The sequence below is a fragment of the Malaya genurostris genome, chromosome 2, assembly GCF_030247185.1.
Source record: "Malaya genurostris strain Urasoe2022 chromosome 2, Malgen_1.1, whole genome shotgun sequence".
NCBI lineage: Eukaryota > Metazoa > Arthropoda > Insecta > Diptera > Culicidae > Malaya > Malaya genurostris.
The window spans coordinates 348,716,806-348,734,090 of record NC_080571.1 but is presented as its reverse complement, the minus strand read 5'-3'; the positions used below and the strand labels follow the sequence as shown (position 1 = coordinate 348,734,090).

General features: G+C 40.9%; 1 protein-coding gene across 1 annotated transcript in view; it reads left to right on the top strand.

Annotated features, from left to right (window-relative positions):
* The window catches only part of LOC131432073 (cadherin-related tumor suppressor), a 317,261-nt gene that overhangs the window by 291,603 nt on the left and 8,373 nt on the right, over positions 1–17,285 (top strand). The window contains exon 10 of the mRNA XM_058598123.1: positions 11,108–16,481. Coding sequence (XP_058454106.1) covers positions 11,108–16,481 — 5,374 coding nt within the window. The remainder of the gene's footprint in view (positions 1–11,107; positions 16,482–17,285) is intronic.

Genomic DNA, 17,285 nt, shown 5'->3' with positions numbered 1-17,285 from the left:
CACTCCTTATATGTTAGATTCCACAGTTTTTTTTTTTCATAAATTTGGCAGCTATTAGAATCAGTATCCATTCACGCAATTGTCACGGTCGCCATTAACGGTAAGTGACTTCAATTGCTCATCCTCAAAAAAGTACGCTCCATTTTTTATACATTTTGCGGTCAAACCACACCAAACGGTTACTCATTTGATTTGACGGCTTATTGAAACTACGCTGTTCAAAACGGTACTGAATCCTTTGAATTTTATGGTTGAATATCTCGAAAATGGATACTTTTAGGAGGAATATCTTCGTTCTTCGATTCTCAAATCATCTTTTTTTTTTCGTTTCAATTATAGAGGCTTTAACATCTTAGGTCATTCGCCTCTTCGGACCAGAAAATCTTTCTGACCCTATGTGCGGGGTTGGGAATCGAACCCAGGTGGGCTGCGTGAAAGGCATCGACTGTCCCATCACGCTACACCCGTCCCCTTTTACTCTCTCAAATCATCGTTTTGCTTTTCTCATAACAGTTTGGCTGAAAAGTTCGTATCGTTTAATAGAAACACACATTTTTTTTGCCAAAATTCGTTTTTATTATTCAACATAATTGCCATCAGAGGCGATACAGCGATTATAGCGATCTTCCAACTTTTTGATACCATTTTTGTAGTACGATTTGTCCTTTGCCTCAAAATAGGCCTCAGTTTCAGCGATTACCTCTTCATTGCTTCTAAATTTTTCCAGCGAGCATACTCTTGAGGTCTGAGAACAGGAAAAAGTCACTGGGGGCCAAATCTGGAGAATACGGTGGATGAGGGAGCAATTCGAAGCCCAATTCGTTCAATTTCAGCATGATTTTCATCGACTTGTGACACGGTGCATTGTCTTGATGAAACAAACCTTTTTTCTTCTTCAAATGAGACCGTTTTTTTTGAAATTTCGTCCTTCAAACGCTCTAATAACGCTATATAATAGTCACTGTTGATGGGTTTTCCCTTTTCAAGGTAGTCGATGAAAATTACACCATGCGAATCCCAAAATACAGACGCCATAACCTTGCCGGCCAATTGTTGAGTCTTTCCACGCTTTGGGTTCGGTTCATCGCGTGCAGTCCACTCAGCTGACTGTCAATTGGACTCCGGAGTGAAGTGATGGAGCCATGTTTCGTCCATTGTTATATATCGACGAAAAAAAATCGGTTTTATTTCGATATAACAGCTCCAAACACTGCTCAGAATCATCAATTCGTTGTTGGTTTTGATCGATTGTGAGCTCACGCGGCACCCATTTTGCACAAAGCTTTCTCATATCCAAATATTCGTGAATAATATGTCCAACACGTTCCTTTGATATCTTTAGGGTGTCAGCTATCTCGATCAACTTCACTTTACGGTCATTGAAAATCATTTTGTGGATTTTTTTCACGTTTTCATCGGTAACAGCCTCTTTTGGACGTCCACTGCGTTCATCGTCTTCGGTGCTCATATGACCAGTACGAAATTTTGCAAACCACTTACGAATTGTTGCTTCGCCCGGTGCAGAGTCAGGATAACACTCATCAAGCCATTTTTTGGTATCGGCGGCACTTTTTTTCATCAAAAAGTAGTGTTTCATCAACACACGAAATTCCTTTTTTTCCATTTTTTTCACAATAACAAAAGTAGCTTCACCCAAAATGCAATATCTCACAAACTAATAATCAGACAGCTGTCAAATTTATACACGTATCTTTTGAAGGTTGGTACTAACTGAAAATGGTATGGATTTAATTCTAGTGGCGCCCTCTCATAGAAACGATACGAACTTTTCAGCCGATCTGTTATAGAAAGGTTATGCAATCACTTGAAAAACCGACTAGTGAAAATTGCCGCGGAGGGCCAAGTGTTATATATTATTCCACTCAGTTCATCGAGCTGAGCAATGTCTGTGTGTGTATGTGTGTATGTGTGTGTGTGTGTGTATGTGTCAAATAATCTCACTAGGTTTTCTCGGAGATGGCTGAACCGATTTTGACAAACTTAGATTCAAATGAAAGGTCTCGTGGTCATACGAAATTCCTGAATTTCATCCGGATCCGACTTCCGGTTCCAGAATTATAGGGTAAAGTGTGTTCAATATTGTACACCGTCACTTAAACCGGCAAAACAAAAAATCCGTAAAAAAATTTCTATACTGGTCTCAAAACTACACAAATCGATAGTCATTATCAGTAAGCAACTGAACAAACTGATTCCGGCTATCCTGGTTCCTGGTATCCGGTTCCGGAAGTACCGGAAATAGTGGTTATACATACCAAAATAGATCTCACTCACTTTTCTCAGCGATGGATTGACCGATTTCCACAAACTTAGATTCAAATGAAAGGTCTTCCGATCCCATACGAAATTCCTGAATTTCATCCGGATCCGACTTCCGTAAAGTGTGTTCAATATTGAACTCCGCCACTTGAAATATTTTCGGATGCAACAAACATTTAAATCGTAATTTAGAGTGCGTACTAGTAGAGTTTGTATGTCATGTTAGTTGGAGGCCGTACGAACCGACTTTGATTATACCGGTTCTCGGGTTCCGGTGCCGAAAGTGCATATATTAGTGAACCCATTTCGTTTTCTTAAGGATGATCAACGCAATCAAAGCACTGTTTTATTCTGTATGCTATACCCAAACAATCTCTTGGTTTCTTTCAAAAATCGAAGAGAAAAATTTTGAATAGAATACCACAATATTATATGTACATGAGAAAGGGATCATTACACCACTAGGTGGATTAATACATGTTTTTTGCGTGATGTTTTGTATCTTAATAGTCGCCATAAGCGACTAAACAGAATTTTACATCACGCTCATTTACTTCGTATAAAAAGAAATTTAAAAATAACCATCAGAGCTTTTGGAATCACGTCAACGAACGGCGTAAGGAAACTTACGTATTCCTTCAATGGTATTGAAAGGTGCCTGAACAGTCTCCTAACGCTACTGACAATACTTTTCAGCACATCTCTCGAGCCGGGAATATTCCCCGAATCCTGAAAAAAGTCATATATCTTCCCAGTATTTAAAAAAGGCAACAATACCTTCAATGTGCGCTGTCTCAAAGTTATTTGAAAAAATAGTTCTTGACTTTTTAACCTACAATTGCGACGACTACATATCTGAAACGCAACACGGATTTACAGCTACACAATCAAATACCAATGAAATACACCATCAAGTAGCAATAGCCAAATTTGACAGACTTGGTTTTAACGGTTTCTCTACTGGAATGGATGGAAACAGGATAACAACACTATTTGCTGTTAGTTCTGGAGTGCCTCAAGGAAGACATTTAGGATCGTTTATATTTTTACTCTATCTCAACGATCTCAACTTCAACGTAAAATGTTTCAAGCTATTATTCGTTGATGATTTCAAACTGTATCATCTGATAAATAGTCAAGGTGATGCATGCTTTCTGCAAGCTCAATTGGATGCTTTCGCAAAATGGTGTCATGTCAACAGAATGGTACTGAATGCCTTCTAGATGCTCCGTTTCATCCTCTCGCAAAACGGTCTTAAACGTGAACCGCTTGTGAAAGACTTAGGAATTATTTTCGACAGCAAACTTGATTGCAAGAATCACGTCGGTTCCGTAATTTCTAAGACTTAGGTTTCATCTTTCGAATTGCTGAAAGTTTTCGTAACATACATTGCTTGAAAGCTCTTTATTGCGCACTAGCCTGGTCAATCCTAGAATATGCAGCTATTGTTTGGTTACCTCATTATCAAATTGACATCGGTCGTGTCGAAGCTGTTCAACGCAAATTCATTAGATTCGGAATCTGCCATGGAGTGATCCATTAAACATTCCAAGCTACGTGGATCGCTGCCGAAATATCGACCCACGACTTCTGGTGTCTGTTCGAAGGAATGCCGCACAAGTCCGTTTTCAGGCCGTTTATTTAATAGTTCCTCTGACGACTTTGATTGTCATCTATCCCGAAATGCAATAAAGCGGTTGTTCCGTGATTCATTATCGATCTAGTTGTAGATCTGAGGAAATTTTACAAGCAAATAATTTGTAATGTGATATAGTTTAATCTTAGTTTTATATTGTACCATTTGGATGTTGTAATCTGTTGGTAGAAAAGATGAGGAGGTTTTATGCCTTTTGGAGAAAGAGATTGTAAATTTCATCCTCAGTAGGCTTTTCCCTGCTCTCAAATAAATAAATAAATGTATCGAATAAATTTCCATTATTTTTCGTTTAATTCTCACAGTTCTGTAGACAATTTTTATTGTAAAATCATTTATTAGTTTGAAAACGTATTCAACAACGACGTATATTGAAATGGAACATATTCGAAGTGTTTAAACTATCAATCCACTAATTCCATTCCACATGGACATTCGAGGTAAAATCGAGAAAACTTGTAAATCACCTTTTTTGCAGTATGTCTTCACACTTCTGACATGCGCAATCCCCCTAGTAGTGAGAGGATACATTTATTTTCAATCCGCATGTGTTTTTTGCTTGAATATTCTTCAGTGTTAACTTGAAATTTCAGTTACTCATTACACTGTAATTTCAGTACAGAAAGTCGGATCGAAGAGAAAAATTGTATGAAATCATAACATTATTCCATTGAATCCAAACGTATGACAATCAATTGAGCATTCCATGAGATGTCGGAGTCAATTTCATTTTAGAATTTTTGGACTTTTTCGTATGTTTCGAGTGTCATAATGCGGCTTTGTTTGTGAAATTCTTTTCGTTTTGGTCTTCTTTGAAAAAAAAAACAATTGAGCTCCTCTTATCTCAACATAAGTTTAAATTTTAAAATTTAGTTTATTTGATCATCGACTATCAAAATCTGAAAACTCGAAGAACCCGATTAATTTAGGTAAAATAGATATTTTTACACTAAATACCCCGTATCTCCTCAACCGGAAGTCGGATCTGACTATGAAACAAAAAGTTTTTATGGGATCTTAAGACCTCTTATTTGGATCTAAGATGAGGTAAAACGGTTCAGCCATCTACAAGAAAAATGTGAGACATTATTTTAATTTTGTTGCACATGTAATCCTGTAGTTCCGGAACGAGAAGCTGGATCCAAATGAAATTCCGAAACCTTGTATGGGAGCATAAGACTTTTCACATGAATCTAAGTCTGTAGAAAACGGTTAAGCCATCTCCAGGAAAATTGAGTGAAATTATTTGTCAACACACACACGATTATTACTGTAAGCAGTTTAAATCAATATAAACACGGAATTGCTTTGAATCCGAAAATACTGCCATCTTTCTAAACCATATGTCATATTCAAACGATTATGTTGCCAAAAACGAACCGTGCTAAAAAAGAAACAAGACAAAATGTCATGAAAAAGGATGTTGTACTCAATCTATTTGGTGCCTTTGAAACAATTGCGAACAACAGTATTGACTTGTCAGTATTAGACAATATTTCAGCTATTGGGGGTGTAAATTAAGAGAATATCACCAGAAAAACATAGCTGGGTGCATAAGTTTCCTATAATTCCATGGGAAATATTTTTTCCTATGATTCTTAGAAATTAAGAAAAGAAGAGTTGAGTTTATTATATCGTAATTTAATTTATTGCTTTAATTATCATAATTGTAAAATATATAGTTAGTGATGGCATTCTACGAAACGATTTCATGTACTTGTGGACGTTGCACATAACACATTTATGAGGTGTTCTATTTTCTATACGTCATTTTCCACAAACTTTTTCAGTGCAATAAAGATTGATAGTTCAGGAACACATTTGTCACCTTGGAAATAAATTTTCTTTAAAATTCAGTTAAAAAACATCGATTTAATAGTAATTGAAGAATCTATTACGATTTTAATAGAAAGGAAACATATTTCCCTTGAGCGTTAAGGGGTTAAAACTCGTGTTTCACTACTGTTGGAATAGGGCGAAAAGTCGATTACACCAAAAATATCGATATCGCCGTTAAAAATGAACGGATTTTAACAATCTATGACCTGTTGGAAAGCTATTATCGTGTGAAATCTAAGTCTCAAAACATACTTTGTCTTCGAGGTCAATTGGGACAGATATTGTCCATAAACTGGTATTTCAGTGAACTTTGCAACAAAACTGTAGATGATTCAAGCAAACTTCTGAAGAATTTCAATAGCTACAGAATACTTCGGTAAACTCATAGGAAACAGATATTCCTAATCAAATTACAGAAATTAAATTAGAGAATTGGTAAAATTCTATACTTTTATGTTTCAAACCATTCTAGTTAACACACATGATGGGACTCCTAGTTCTAGAATGTTACGATCAAAAAAATTATTCAAACGATTTGAAAAATAAGAAAAAAATTATCTTTATCGAATTGCCGTTTCTTTCTTTGGGCTAGCTTCCTCAAATTTCATACAGCCTCCTTAGTCACAGTCCTTTCCGCCAGTTTGCTTCGATCTGCATCTTGCCGACTACTGATTCTATGGTTTCTTGACGATGCATAGTGGTCCAATTTTACGCTCTTTATTGATAACACGTTAAAAACGTGGATTCCGAGGTGCGCTAACTTCAGTAACGTTGCTCAGAAAGATAGGCGCAATCCTTTGAAAATTTTAGAAAAAGTGATTTATAACCCCTAAAAGTGAGATAAAAATGTTATTTTAGCTCAGAGTCGACACAGAGGCAAAGTTTCCTCGACAAAGTTATGCAGAAAGCCGTTTCAAACAAATTTGCAGAAAATGCTGACCTTGTAATCGTTCTTCAGGTATAACAATAGTTTATCAGTTCGGATGGAATTGTCAAACGAAAGCTTTAGAACAGAACCACTTAAGCAAAAGAAGGTCAGCTATGTAAACTCTTTTGCATATGTCACGCCTGTATGGAAGACAACTTTTGAGTGGAATTGATTCAACGTTTGCTGCATAAGAACCCTCCAGATGATGTGGAAAGTAAGAGTGATAAGAGTGATTGCAAACTACACCCGAATGTAACATTTTTAAATTTGAATTATTACAAATAATATGCTTTTGAATATTCCTTCAATGAACGAAATTCAAATACAAACATCATATGTTGTTTAATATTATTAAAACTTGAGAATAAAATTTCAATTTATGATTTATTTTTCTGTTTCTGACGATAAAGGGTGATTTTTCTTGCTTGTATGTTTTTGGCAACACTGTTTTTGACAAATCACGCGTGAATCATGTCTTGTGTCATTGTCAAACTTGGTCAGTTTGGTCTATGATTTGATCATGAATCGTCGTTTGGTCTGAAATTTTATCGTGAATGGGCGCTGACAAAGTTGGAGGAAGATCCACTTTTTTATGGAAAAATTGTGGTCAGCGACGAAGCTCATTTCTGATTGAATGGATACGTCATTTCATGGATTTATTAAACAGTAAGAAAATACTTATTTGTGTGATCACCTAACTCCTGATAACCGATAGGAGAGGTTACGTATCACACTCTAGATTGAAACTAAATAATTTTTCAACCAATGTAACCAATATAACAAATTAACCATTTTTCTTGGTAAATAGTAGTAGAGAGGAAAAAAAATCAATTAAGCGACGCGTGAAGCGTTTTGACCTTTGTTTGGTAATTTAAAATATCATTCGGGGGTTAGCCTATTTTTGTGCTTACGGTACATAATCGTTTTAAATTAAGTCCGAGTTTTGCGTTAAGCAGTTCAATTTGAACTGCTATGCACTGATGAGTCTAAGACGAAACGTAAATAATAAACGAATATTCAATTTAAAATGGTTTGATATAGATATGAACCACCTATTTTGACTAAACTCTATTCACTCGTTTATGCTGAAATAATCAATATCATTTAGAAAATGTAGGGAATTTTGTATTCGTTCCGCGTTAGCGGGAAGAGCTGTGAATCAGGACTTTCCGGGACTTCAGAATCGGATATTGTTGAAAAAGCCATGCTTTCGATGTGATCACATGCAGAATAGTTTAATTGGCAAAAACGATTTCTCTGGATAGGACGTAGCTACCGGTTCCAGTCCCGTCTCTAAGGTAGCTCTTTCGTGGTAGCATTTTTTTCACCCCAAGCGTATGCTTTGATGTTTTGTAATAAATAAAATAGATGAATCTGAGAGATGCACGATTTTGAGTCAAGAAAACTTTATTTTTCAATCCAATTGTGTGATTTTTTAGAAAGTATCCTGAACCAGTATCTGCACAATTGTAAATTAGTCTGTCAAGAATATAAAAATCACACTCCATCGACTCGATCCAGACACGATCGAATCGGAGACTGTTGAATATTGTCAACCCCAAAACTTGGCTGAACTAAGGAGTGTATCGAAAAGTAGTTAGCAACATTGATTATTGAATAAAAAAGCGAAGAAAAAAAACATATTTTGACATCAGTTTTCGAAATATTGTAGAAAAATTACATTTTTATGCATTTCACTGATTATATTGAAGAAAATCCTAGTTTCTGTGAAACGCTCGCACTTTGGACTTAACATTCTTCAATAAATTATGCACAGTTACTTTTGTGACTTTCCTGGTGGCAGCTGTTCAGTTTTTTTTTGAACTCCTGCATGTTTTGGGACACTGTACTTTCCTTCCGAAAGTGCCGCTTGACAATTGCCCAATACCTTTCAATTGGCCGAAGATCCGGGCAGTTCGGTGGGTTGATGTCCTTTTCCACGAATTGTACATTATTTTTTGACAACCACTGTAGAACGGAGTTGGCGTACCAGGGACTTTTTCGGCACCTTCTGTTTCTTGTACGTTTTCAGATGCTGGTGTTGTGAACTGCTTGGCTAAATCCCGCGTCGACGCCGATGGGTTTTTCCTGATGTACTCAACCACTTTTAAGTCCCGGTCGGGCTGGTTGGGATTCGTTTTCCTACCGGATCGGGGCAAATTCATGGAAAGGGTCTTACCGAACTTCTCGATAATATATTTGACACTGGTGTGGTGCACTTTCACCCGTTTTGCAATTTCGTTGCACGTGACACCACTTTCTGAGCACCAAGTGTGCAGAATTTTTTTTCGCGTTTCCGGATCAATTCGACTCATCATTGAAACGATAAACCGTACCGAAACCAATCGATTTCGCAGCTGTTATTGACATGTAAACAAACATGTCACCGCAAAACACGCTGCAAAAAATTAAGCCATTTCAGAGTAATAACTGTTTGAATGTTGCTAACTATTTATCGATACACTCCTTATAAACGATATGCGATTAGTGTCCGAGTGTCCGATCAAACCTACTGGAATGTTTTCTCTTTGAGCACGGCACCAGCAAACACAATAGTAATTTTAATTATAAAAATCACACTAGCTAAAGCAGTAAAAACGTTCAAATGTTAAAAATTCACTTCAACTCACTAAAAAGTATGTAAGAATTTATCTGTTGCAAAACTTTGACAAGAACGATAAATTTGAGCGTCCGACGCACACGCCTACTGCGATGCCTTCGCCCGATAGATGCACAATTCGCGCGATTAAATTGACACGAAACCCGCATACGCATGGCTGCCAGATGGCTGACTAAACGCTGCCAGCTGGAAAAATATGGCTGGCAGACATTCTGGTGACCGACTGCCTCACCGCTGCCAGAAATACAACTCAAACGATACAACCGTATCCACCAGGATTTTTCCACATTGAAATCTTTGACATTTTCAGCGAAGGTGAGAAGATGAAAACGCTCGGCTAACTTGGATACAGGCGACTTTGTTTTGTCAAATTGGATTTCACAACCATCACTGAATCAATTTTGGTAGCCTTCTGGTGGCCATGGCTGCCCAGGTAGCCAAAACGCTATGCGGGAATGCGTGCCCGGTAGAATTCAGGCAAGGCCTGCTATGTTTCTACAGGGTGATTTTTTAAGAGCTTGAGAACTTTTTTAAACAATAAAACGCATAAAATTTGCAAAATCTCATCGGTTCTTTATTTTAAACGTTAGATTGGTACATGACATTTACTTTTTGAAGATAATTTCATTTAAATGTTGACCGCGGCTGCGTCTTAGGTGGTCCATTCGGAAAGTCCAATTTCGGGCAACTTTTTCGAGCATTTCGGCCGGAATAGCCCGAATTTCTTCGGAAATGTTGTCTTCCAAAGCTGGAATAGTTACTGGCTTATTTCTGTAGACTTTAGACTTGACGTAGCCCCACAAAAAATAGTCTAAAGGCGTCAAATCGCATGATCTTGGTGGCCAACTTACCGGTCCATTTCTTGAGATGAATTGTTCTCCGAAGTTTTCCCTCAAAATGGCCATAGAATCGCGAGCTGTGTGGCATGTAGCGCCATCTTGTTGAAACCACATGTCAACCAAGTTCAGTTCTTCCATTTTTGGCAACAAAAAGTTTGTTAGCATCGAACGATAGCGATCGCCATTCACTGTAACGTTGCGTCCAACAGCATCTTTGAAAAAATACGGTCCAATGATTCCACCAGCGTACAAACCACACCAAACAGTGCATTTTTCGGGATGCATGGGCAGTTCTTGAACGGCTTCTGGTTGCTCTTCACTCCAAATGCGGCAATTTTGCTTATTTACGTAGCCATTCAACCAGAAATGAGCCTCATCGCTGAACAAAATTTGTCGATAAAAAAGCGGATTTTCTGCCAACTTTTCTAGGGCCCATTCACTGATTTGCAAGCGTTGCTCGTTAGTAAGTCTATTCATGATGAAATGTCAGAGCATACTGAGCAAATAATAATGCATGAAAATCATAACCTCAAAAAATCTGAGCAAATACTAATGCATGAAAATCCTAACCTCAAAAAAATCACCTTTTACTTCGGGACATTTAACGAAAATTCAACTTTTTTTATCCGATCAAATAAAGTTTGCGAATGTATAAATAATTGAAAATTAGCACTTCCTAACGTGTGAGCAGAATTTTACGCAACAAACGCATTTGTATTTTCGTCTGGTGGACTGTTGACATAAGTGAAAGCATGAGAAAGTAAAGCCCATTGGACTATGAATAGAAATTTTTTCAGATGAAACTATGCCTTAACAAGAATTATTTCAATGTTTGAAGTACATTTGCAATGCATGTTCTGGAAAAATATTTTTTATTTTAGTATTAACTTACTTCCATAGATCAATAAACGAAAACTAAACGACAACGAATTTCCTTCCCCTTGCAGGTTCACCGCCCCTCACCGGAACCGGAACGGTGCGCGTCATTGTGCAGGATATGAACGACCACAGTCCGGAGTTCGAACGACAGTCCTACCAAGCAACGATAGCGGAAAATCTTCCAGTCGGTAGCAGAGTACTACGGCCGATCGCAACCGATAGAGATACCGGATTGAATGCCAAAATCCGCTATACCTTACTCGGAGAGTATTCGCAACGATTCAGTGTGGAACAAGACAGTGGCGAAATATCCACGGCTGTCATGCTGGACCGGGAAGACATTGCACTGTATCACTTCACCCTGATGGCCCAAGATAGCTCAACCACGGAACCACGGGCAACCGTCGTCAACCTGACGGTGGCGGTTTCCGATATGAACGATAATAGTCCAACGTTTGAATCCCGGACCTTCCACGTGAACATACCAGACCGAATCAAACGGAACCAGTTCGTGTTTGGTGCCAAGGCGATCGATTTGGACGAAGGCATGAACTCACGGATTCTGTATTCGATCGGTGGATCGGATGCCAGCAAGTTCCACATCAACGAAAACACCGGCGTAATCGAAGCTTCCGTTGAGCTTTCATTGCCCGGACAGAATGCCGACCGTGTGTTCAGTCTAATCATCGAGGCTCGTGATCAGGGCTACGATCAGAAATCAACCAAAAGCGAGCTAACTATCGCTCTGAAGTCGGCTCATCTATTTCCGGTATTTTCGTATCTGTCGGAAACTCAATTCGTTCTACCGGAGGATATTGCTGATGGTAAGATCGTTACCAAAATATCAGCTACCTCACCGAAGAAGGGTCCTTCTGGTAACATACGGTATGCAATTGCTGGTGGCAATATCGGTGATGCGCTGCGGATTGATCCGAATACCGGTGAAGTTGCAGTCAACAAAGGTGGACTGGACTACGAACGCAATCAACAGTACGAGGTTTGGATCGAAGCTGCTGACTCGGACCGGCCAAGTCTACGTAGTGTCATGCAACTGATCATAAATGTAACGGATGCGAACGATAATCCACCGGTCATGGAGAAACAGGTTTACATGGCCGAGGTTATGGAAGAAGAATCTCCGGGATTGTTCGTAACCAAGGTCCAAGCCACGGATGTCGATTCGGAAGAAAACGGTCAAATCACGTACAGCCTAGTTAAAGACTACGATAGTTTTGAAATCAACAGTGATACTGGTGAGATCTACACTACAACGAGATTGGACCGAGAGGATATTCCACGATACGCATTGACGGTAAAGGCCGTGGACCAGGGCGTACCGCAACTAACGGGAAGTGCAACCGTCCTGGTGCATGTACTGGATAAAAACGATAATCCTCCGAAATTTACTCGTTTGTTCAGTGTCAACGTAACGGAAAATGCTGAGATCGGAATTTTCGTAATCAAGATCACATCATCCGACTCGGACATCGGTATCAATGCCAACGCAACCTACATCTTTACGGAAAATATCGGCAACAAGTTTCTGATCGATTCAACTTCCGGCAATGTCACCGTGGCCGGTCATTTGGATCGTGAACAACAAGACGAATATATCCTGAAGGTGGCGGCCGTCGATGGTGCCTGGAGAGCGGAAACACCGCTCACAATAACAATCCAAGATCAGAATGATAACGCACCGGAGTTCGAGCATAGCTACTACAGCTTCAACTTTCCGGAACTGCAGAAAACGGTTACCTTTGTAGGTCAGGTGATCGCTACCGATCGCGATAAGCACGGTCCGAATTCGGTCATCTCCTACTCACTCCAGCAACCGTCGGATACGTTCTCAATCGATCCGGCCACGGGAGAGATTTTCAGCAAACGAACTATCCACTACAAACACACCCAGATGGAGTCATCACCGGAGAACATGTTCAGTTTAACCGTTCTGGCCACGGATAACGGCAAACCTCCGATGTACTCCGAATGTCTGATCAACATCAACGTGGTGGATGCCAATAACAATCCGCCTGTTTTCACGCAACGGGAATATCTGTCCCCAGCGCCGGAAGGGGCGACGGTTGGTCAAAAGATCATGCAACTCGTAGCCCGAGATGAATTCGACTACGGAGTGAATGCGGAAATCGAATACATTGTAACGGGAGGAAACGGCACGAGTAGCTTTGTAGTCAATAAAAATGACGGGTGGATCATTGTGGGAAATGCCTTGAACGACAATCCGGGGAAAGTGTACACTCTAAATGTCCGAGCAGTGGACAAAGGAGTGCCACCCCAGCAGGACGAAGTTATTGTGACGATCGTAGTAACCGGTATGAATAAATATGCTCCGGTTTTCCAAAGTCCATCCTATCAAGTAATCGTCCCGGAGAACGAACCAATCGGATCCACTATTCTGACAGTAAGTGCACCGGACGATGACGACGGGCCGAACGGAATGGTACGCTACTCGATCACCGGAGGTAACGAACGGAAAGAGTTCACTATCGATAGTGCATCGGGTGCGATCACAATCCTGCAACCGTTGGACTACGATTCGATTCAGACGTACCAGTTGAACATTACCGCCGAAGATCTGGCGTTCAAACCGAAAAAATCGATGGCCATGATTACGGTTACTCTGACCGACATCAACGATAACGCTCCGACGTTCAATCAAACCGAGTACGATGCGTTTATTCCGGAAAATTCACCGCCCAGCACATTCGTGTACAAAGCCTACGCCCATGATCGCGACTCACCCAAGAACGCTATCATTCATTACTCGATCGTTGGTGGCACAGGAAGAGATCTGTTTTTGATTGAAACCACCACTGGAGTGATCAAGTCTCGAGCTACTTTCGATTATGAAGAACAGAATCGATATACGCTGGATCTGATGGCCATCAATCCGGATTCTGCGATGAAGAACAAAACCAAGGTGATTGTACATGTCACCGGGGTAAATGAATACTACCCGAAGTTCGTACAACCGGTGTTTCACTTTGACGTGTCGGAATCGGCAGAGGTAGGATCCAGTGTTGGGTCCATTCAGGCCACCGATAAAGATGCCGGAGAGGATGGTAAAGTGTACTACCTGCTGGTTGGATCGAGTAACGATAAAGGCTTCAACATCCATCCGGAGACCGGAGTGATGGTGGTGTCACGAAACCTCGATCGTGAAACACAGTCCAGAGTGGTGCTTACCGTTTTGGCGAAAAATTTCGGTGGCATCCGAGGTAACGATACCGATGAAGCCCAGGTGATCATATCAATCCAGGATGGGAATGATCCACCGGAATTTCTACTCGATTTTTACGAGGCTGATGTATCGGAAGGGGCTCAAGTTGGAACGAGGATCATCACCGTGAAAGCCATAGACAAAGATGTACGACCACAGAACAATCAGTTCAGCTATTCGATTATAGGAGGAAACAATGATCACTCGTTCAAGATTGATCCCCAGTCGGGACAAATTGAAACGGCGAGAATGCTAGATAGAGAAACGGTGCCGGTTCACAAATTGATTCTGGGAGCAATCGACACGGGATCACCGCCACAAACCGGAACGACGACAGTGAAAATCTCCGTCACGGACATCAACGACAACGGGCCGGTATTCGACCCAAAAGATGCGGTCGGATCTGTGCTTGAGAATGAACCACCCAACACCGTTATTATGACCCTCTCGGCAACGGATCCGGATTTACCACCGAACGGGGCCCCATTCACGTACTACTTGGTTGGAGGTCGCCACAAATCGTTGGTCACACTGGAAAAGCATTCCGGTGTTCTCAGGACCGCTCGCAGTATCGATCGCGAAACAACACCCAAACTAGAGCTTCTGGTTGAAGTGGAAGACAACGGTAAACCCAAAATGCGAACCCAGCACACGATTGTGGTCAACGTGATGGACCAGAACGATAGCCCTTCGACGCCGAGAGTCGTTCACGTGTTGGTGTACGTGTTTAATGATCAAATTAATGGGGATATCGCAAATGTTCATCCGAATGATCCGGATACGACGGGCGATTACCGTTGCAAGATTATCGGTGATCTGAACAAAAATCCGGTCAACAAATTTGCAATCGGCACGGGCTGCAAGCTTCGAACAATATCGTCATCCATTCCGAGCAATGGTCATACCTTCCTGGTGTCCGGAAACGATGGCAGACATGCGGACGTAGTATCGACGGTAAGCGTAGAGTTCCTTCGCTTCGACAATGTCACCGTGGAGAACTCGATCACCATTCGAATCGAGAATATGACCAGCAGTCGGTTTCTGGCAAACTACTACCGAAATTTTGTCGATATTTTGAAATCGTCGATCGACAGTTCAAACGATCTGATTGTGTACAGTTTTCTGGATACGGATAAAGCCATGGACATTTCCGTGGCCGTTGCCAATGACGGGAAAGGCTTCCGTTCGAAACAGTTTATCATCGAACGATTCAGTAAAAAGCAGGACGCCATCAATCTGCTACTGCAGAACACCCGAGTCTTGATCGGGTTTCTTCCTTGTGACAGTAACACCTGTGACAACGGTGGTGTCTGCTTCGAGAAGATTAATGTCTATGAAGACACTCAAATCACGGACAGTCAATCGTTGATTTTCACATCTCCCTTGGTGCGACACGATTTCCGTTGCAAATGTTCGGATGGATACACCGGCCAGAAGTGTGACAAACGACAGGATCCTTGTTCGCCGAGTCCATGTCAAGCCGGAGGTCTGTGCCGTCGGCAAGGATACGATTTTCAGTGTTCCTGTCCGGCCAATCGTGAAGGCAAGTTCTGTCAGCTTGAGCGAGGTGATATTTGCTCTAGCAGTCCTTGCAAAAACGGTGGATCATGCCGGGAAAGTTCCGATGGTTCATCGTTCTTCTGTCTGTGCCGGCCGGGTTATCGAGGAAACCAGTGTGAGGCAGTAGCCGATTCCTGTCGACCGAATCCCTGTCTATACGGTGGTTTATGTGTCGGTTTGAAACCCGGTTACAAATGCAGCTGCGTGGATGGACGCTACGGGCGGCACTGCGAGAAGACTACCTTTGGATTCAAGGAACTATCGTACATGGCATTTCCTGCTCTAGACTCGGCCACCAACGATATTTCGGTTATCTTTGCCACCACCAAACCGGATGCCCTGTTGATCTATAACTTTGGAATTCAGAGCGGTGGACGATCGGACTTCGTCGCCATGGAAGTGGTCAATGGGCGAGCTGTGTTTTCCTATGGCGGAGCACGAACTGCCATCACGTCGCTGGTCGTTGGCCAGGGTGCTTCCAGCAATGATACGATCTCCAACGGACGGTGGCACAAAATTACCGCTACCCGAAATGGACGCGTGATGTCACTGAGTGTTTCCAAGTGTTCGGAGAACGGGGACTACTGTGTGGACTGCAAACCCGGAGATTCCAGTTGCTACGCGGATGATACTGGACCGACTGGGTAAGTTATTTTTTAATCTGAAATTCTGTGCCCTTGAAATGGGATTGTAAACTATCTCCAAAACGTGGAACTGCTTTATCATTGAGGTTCTCTATAGATGTGGGAAATCAATGCTTTTTTATGGAACTAACTTTTGGCTACATTCAAATAGCCAAAGTGAACTGCCGAAAAAACTTTTACTGGATGTTTGACAGTGCACAAAATGAAAACGGTACCGTTTCCCAATCAGGCACGCTCATCTCGATCACATGCTCACATCGGTATTTTTCCATACAGTTTTCGTCTAGCAGAAGTTTCAAGCTGTATTGCAGTTTGGCTTCTGTGAACACCCAAATTCCATGTTGACACGCTTGAAACGATACGCGTACGAGGAACTCATTGCAATAATCGATTTAATTAATTCCCTTCGAGATTTTGAGTAATACTGAAATAAATCACCACATGCGTTAGAGCTTAAGGAAAAGGTTTTAGGGAAAAGTAGGAAATTTCAAACCATGGATATTTTCGAACCATTAGTCTTATCTGTCATTATCCGACATCGATTCAGGACCGTACCCAGGATTTCGATTTAGGGGGGGCCCTCAGATAAAAAAAAATAATATTAAAGTTACTTATCCCTTCAAACTATCATTATTATTCATTTAAATAAAATTTGTGACTGTGACCGAGAAATTGTATTACATTTCTTAACGTTTACTGTGATGCCATTTTAGTCGCACATGCCTAAGACCTTCTAAATGTCCATTTCTAGAGCACAAAAATTCGCAAGAGTTGTAACAGATTTTGAGAAGTAGTTCGATGCAA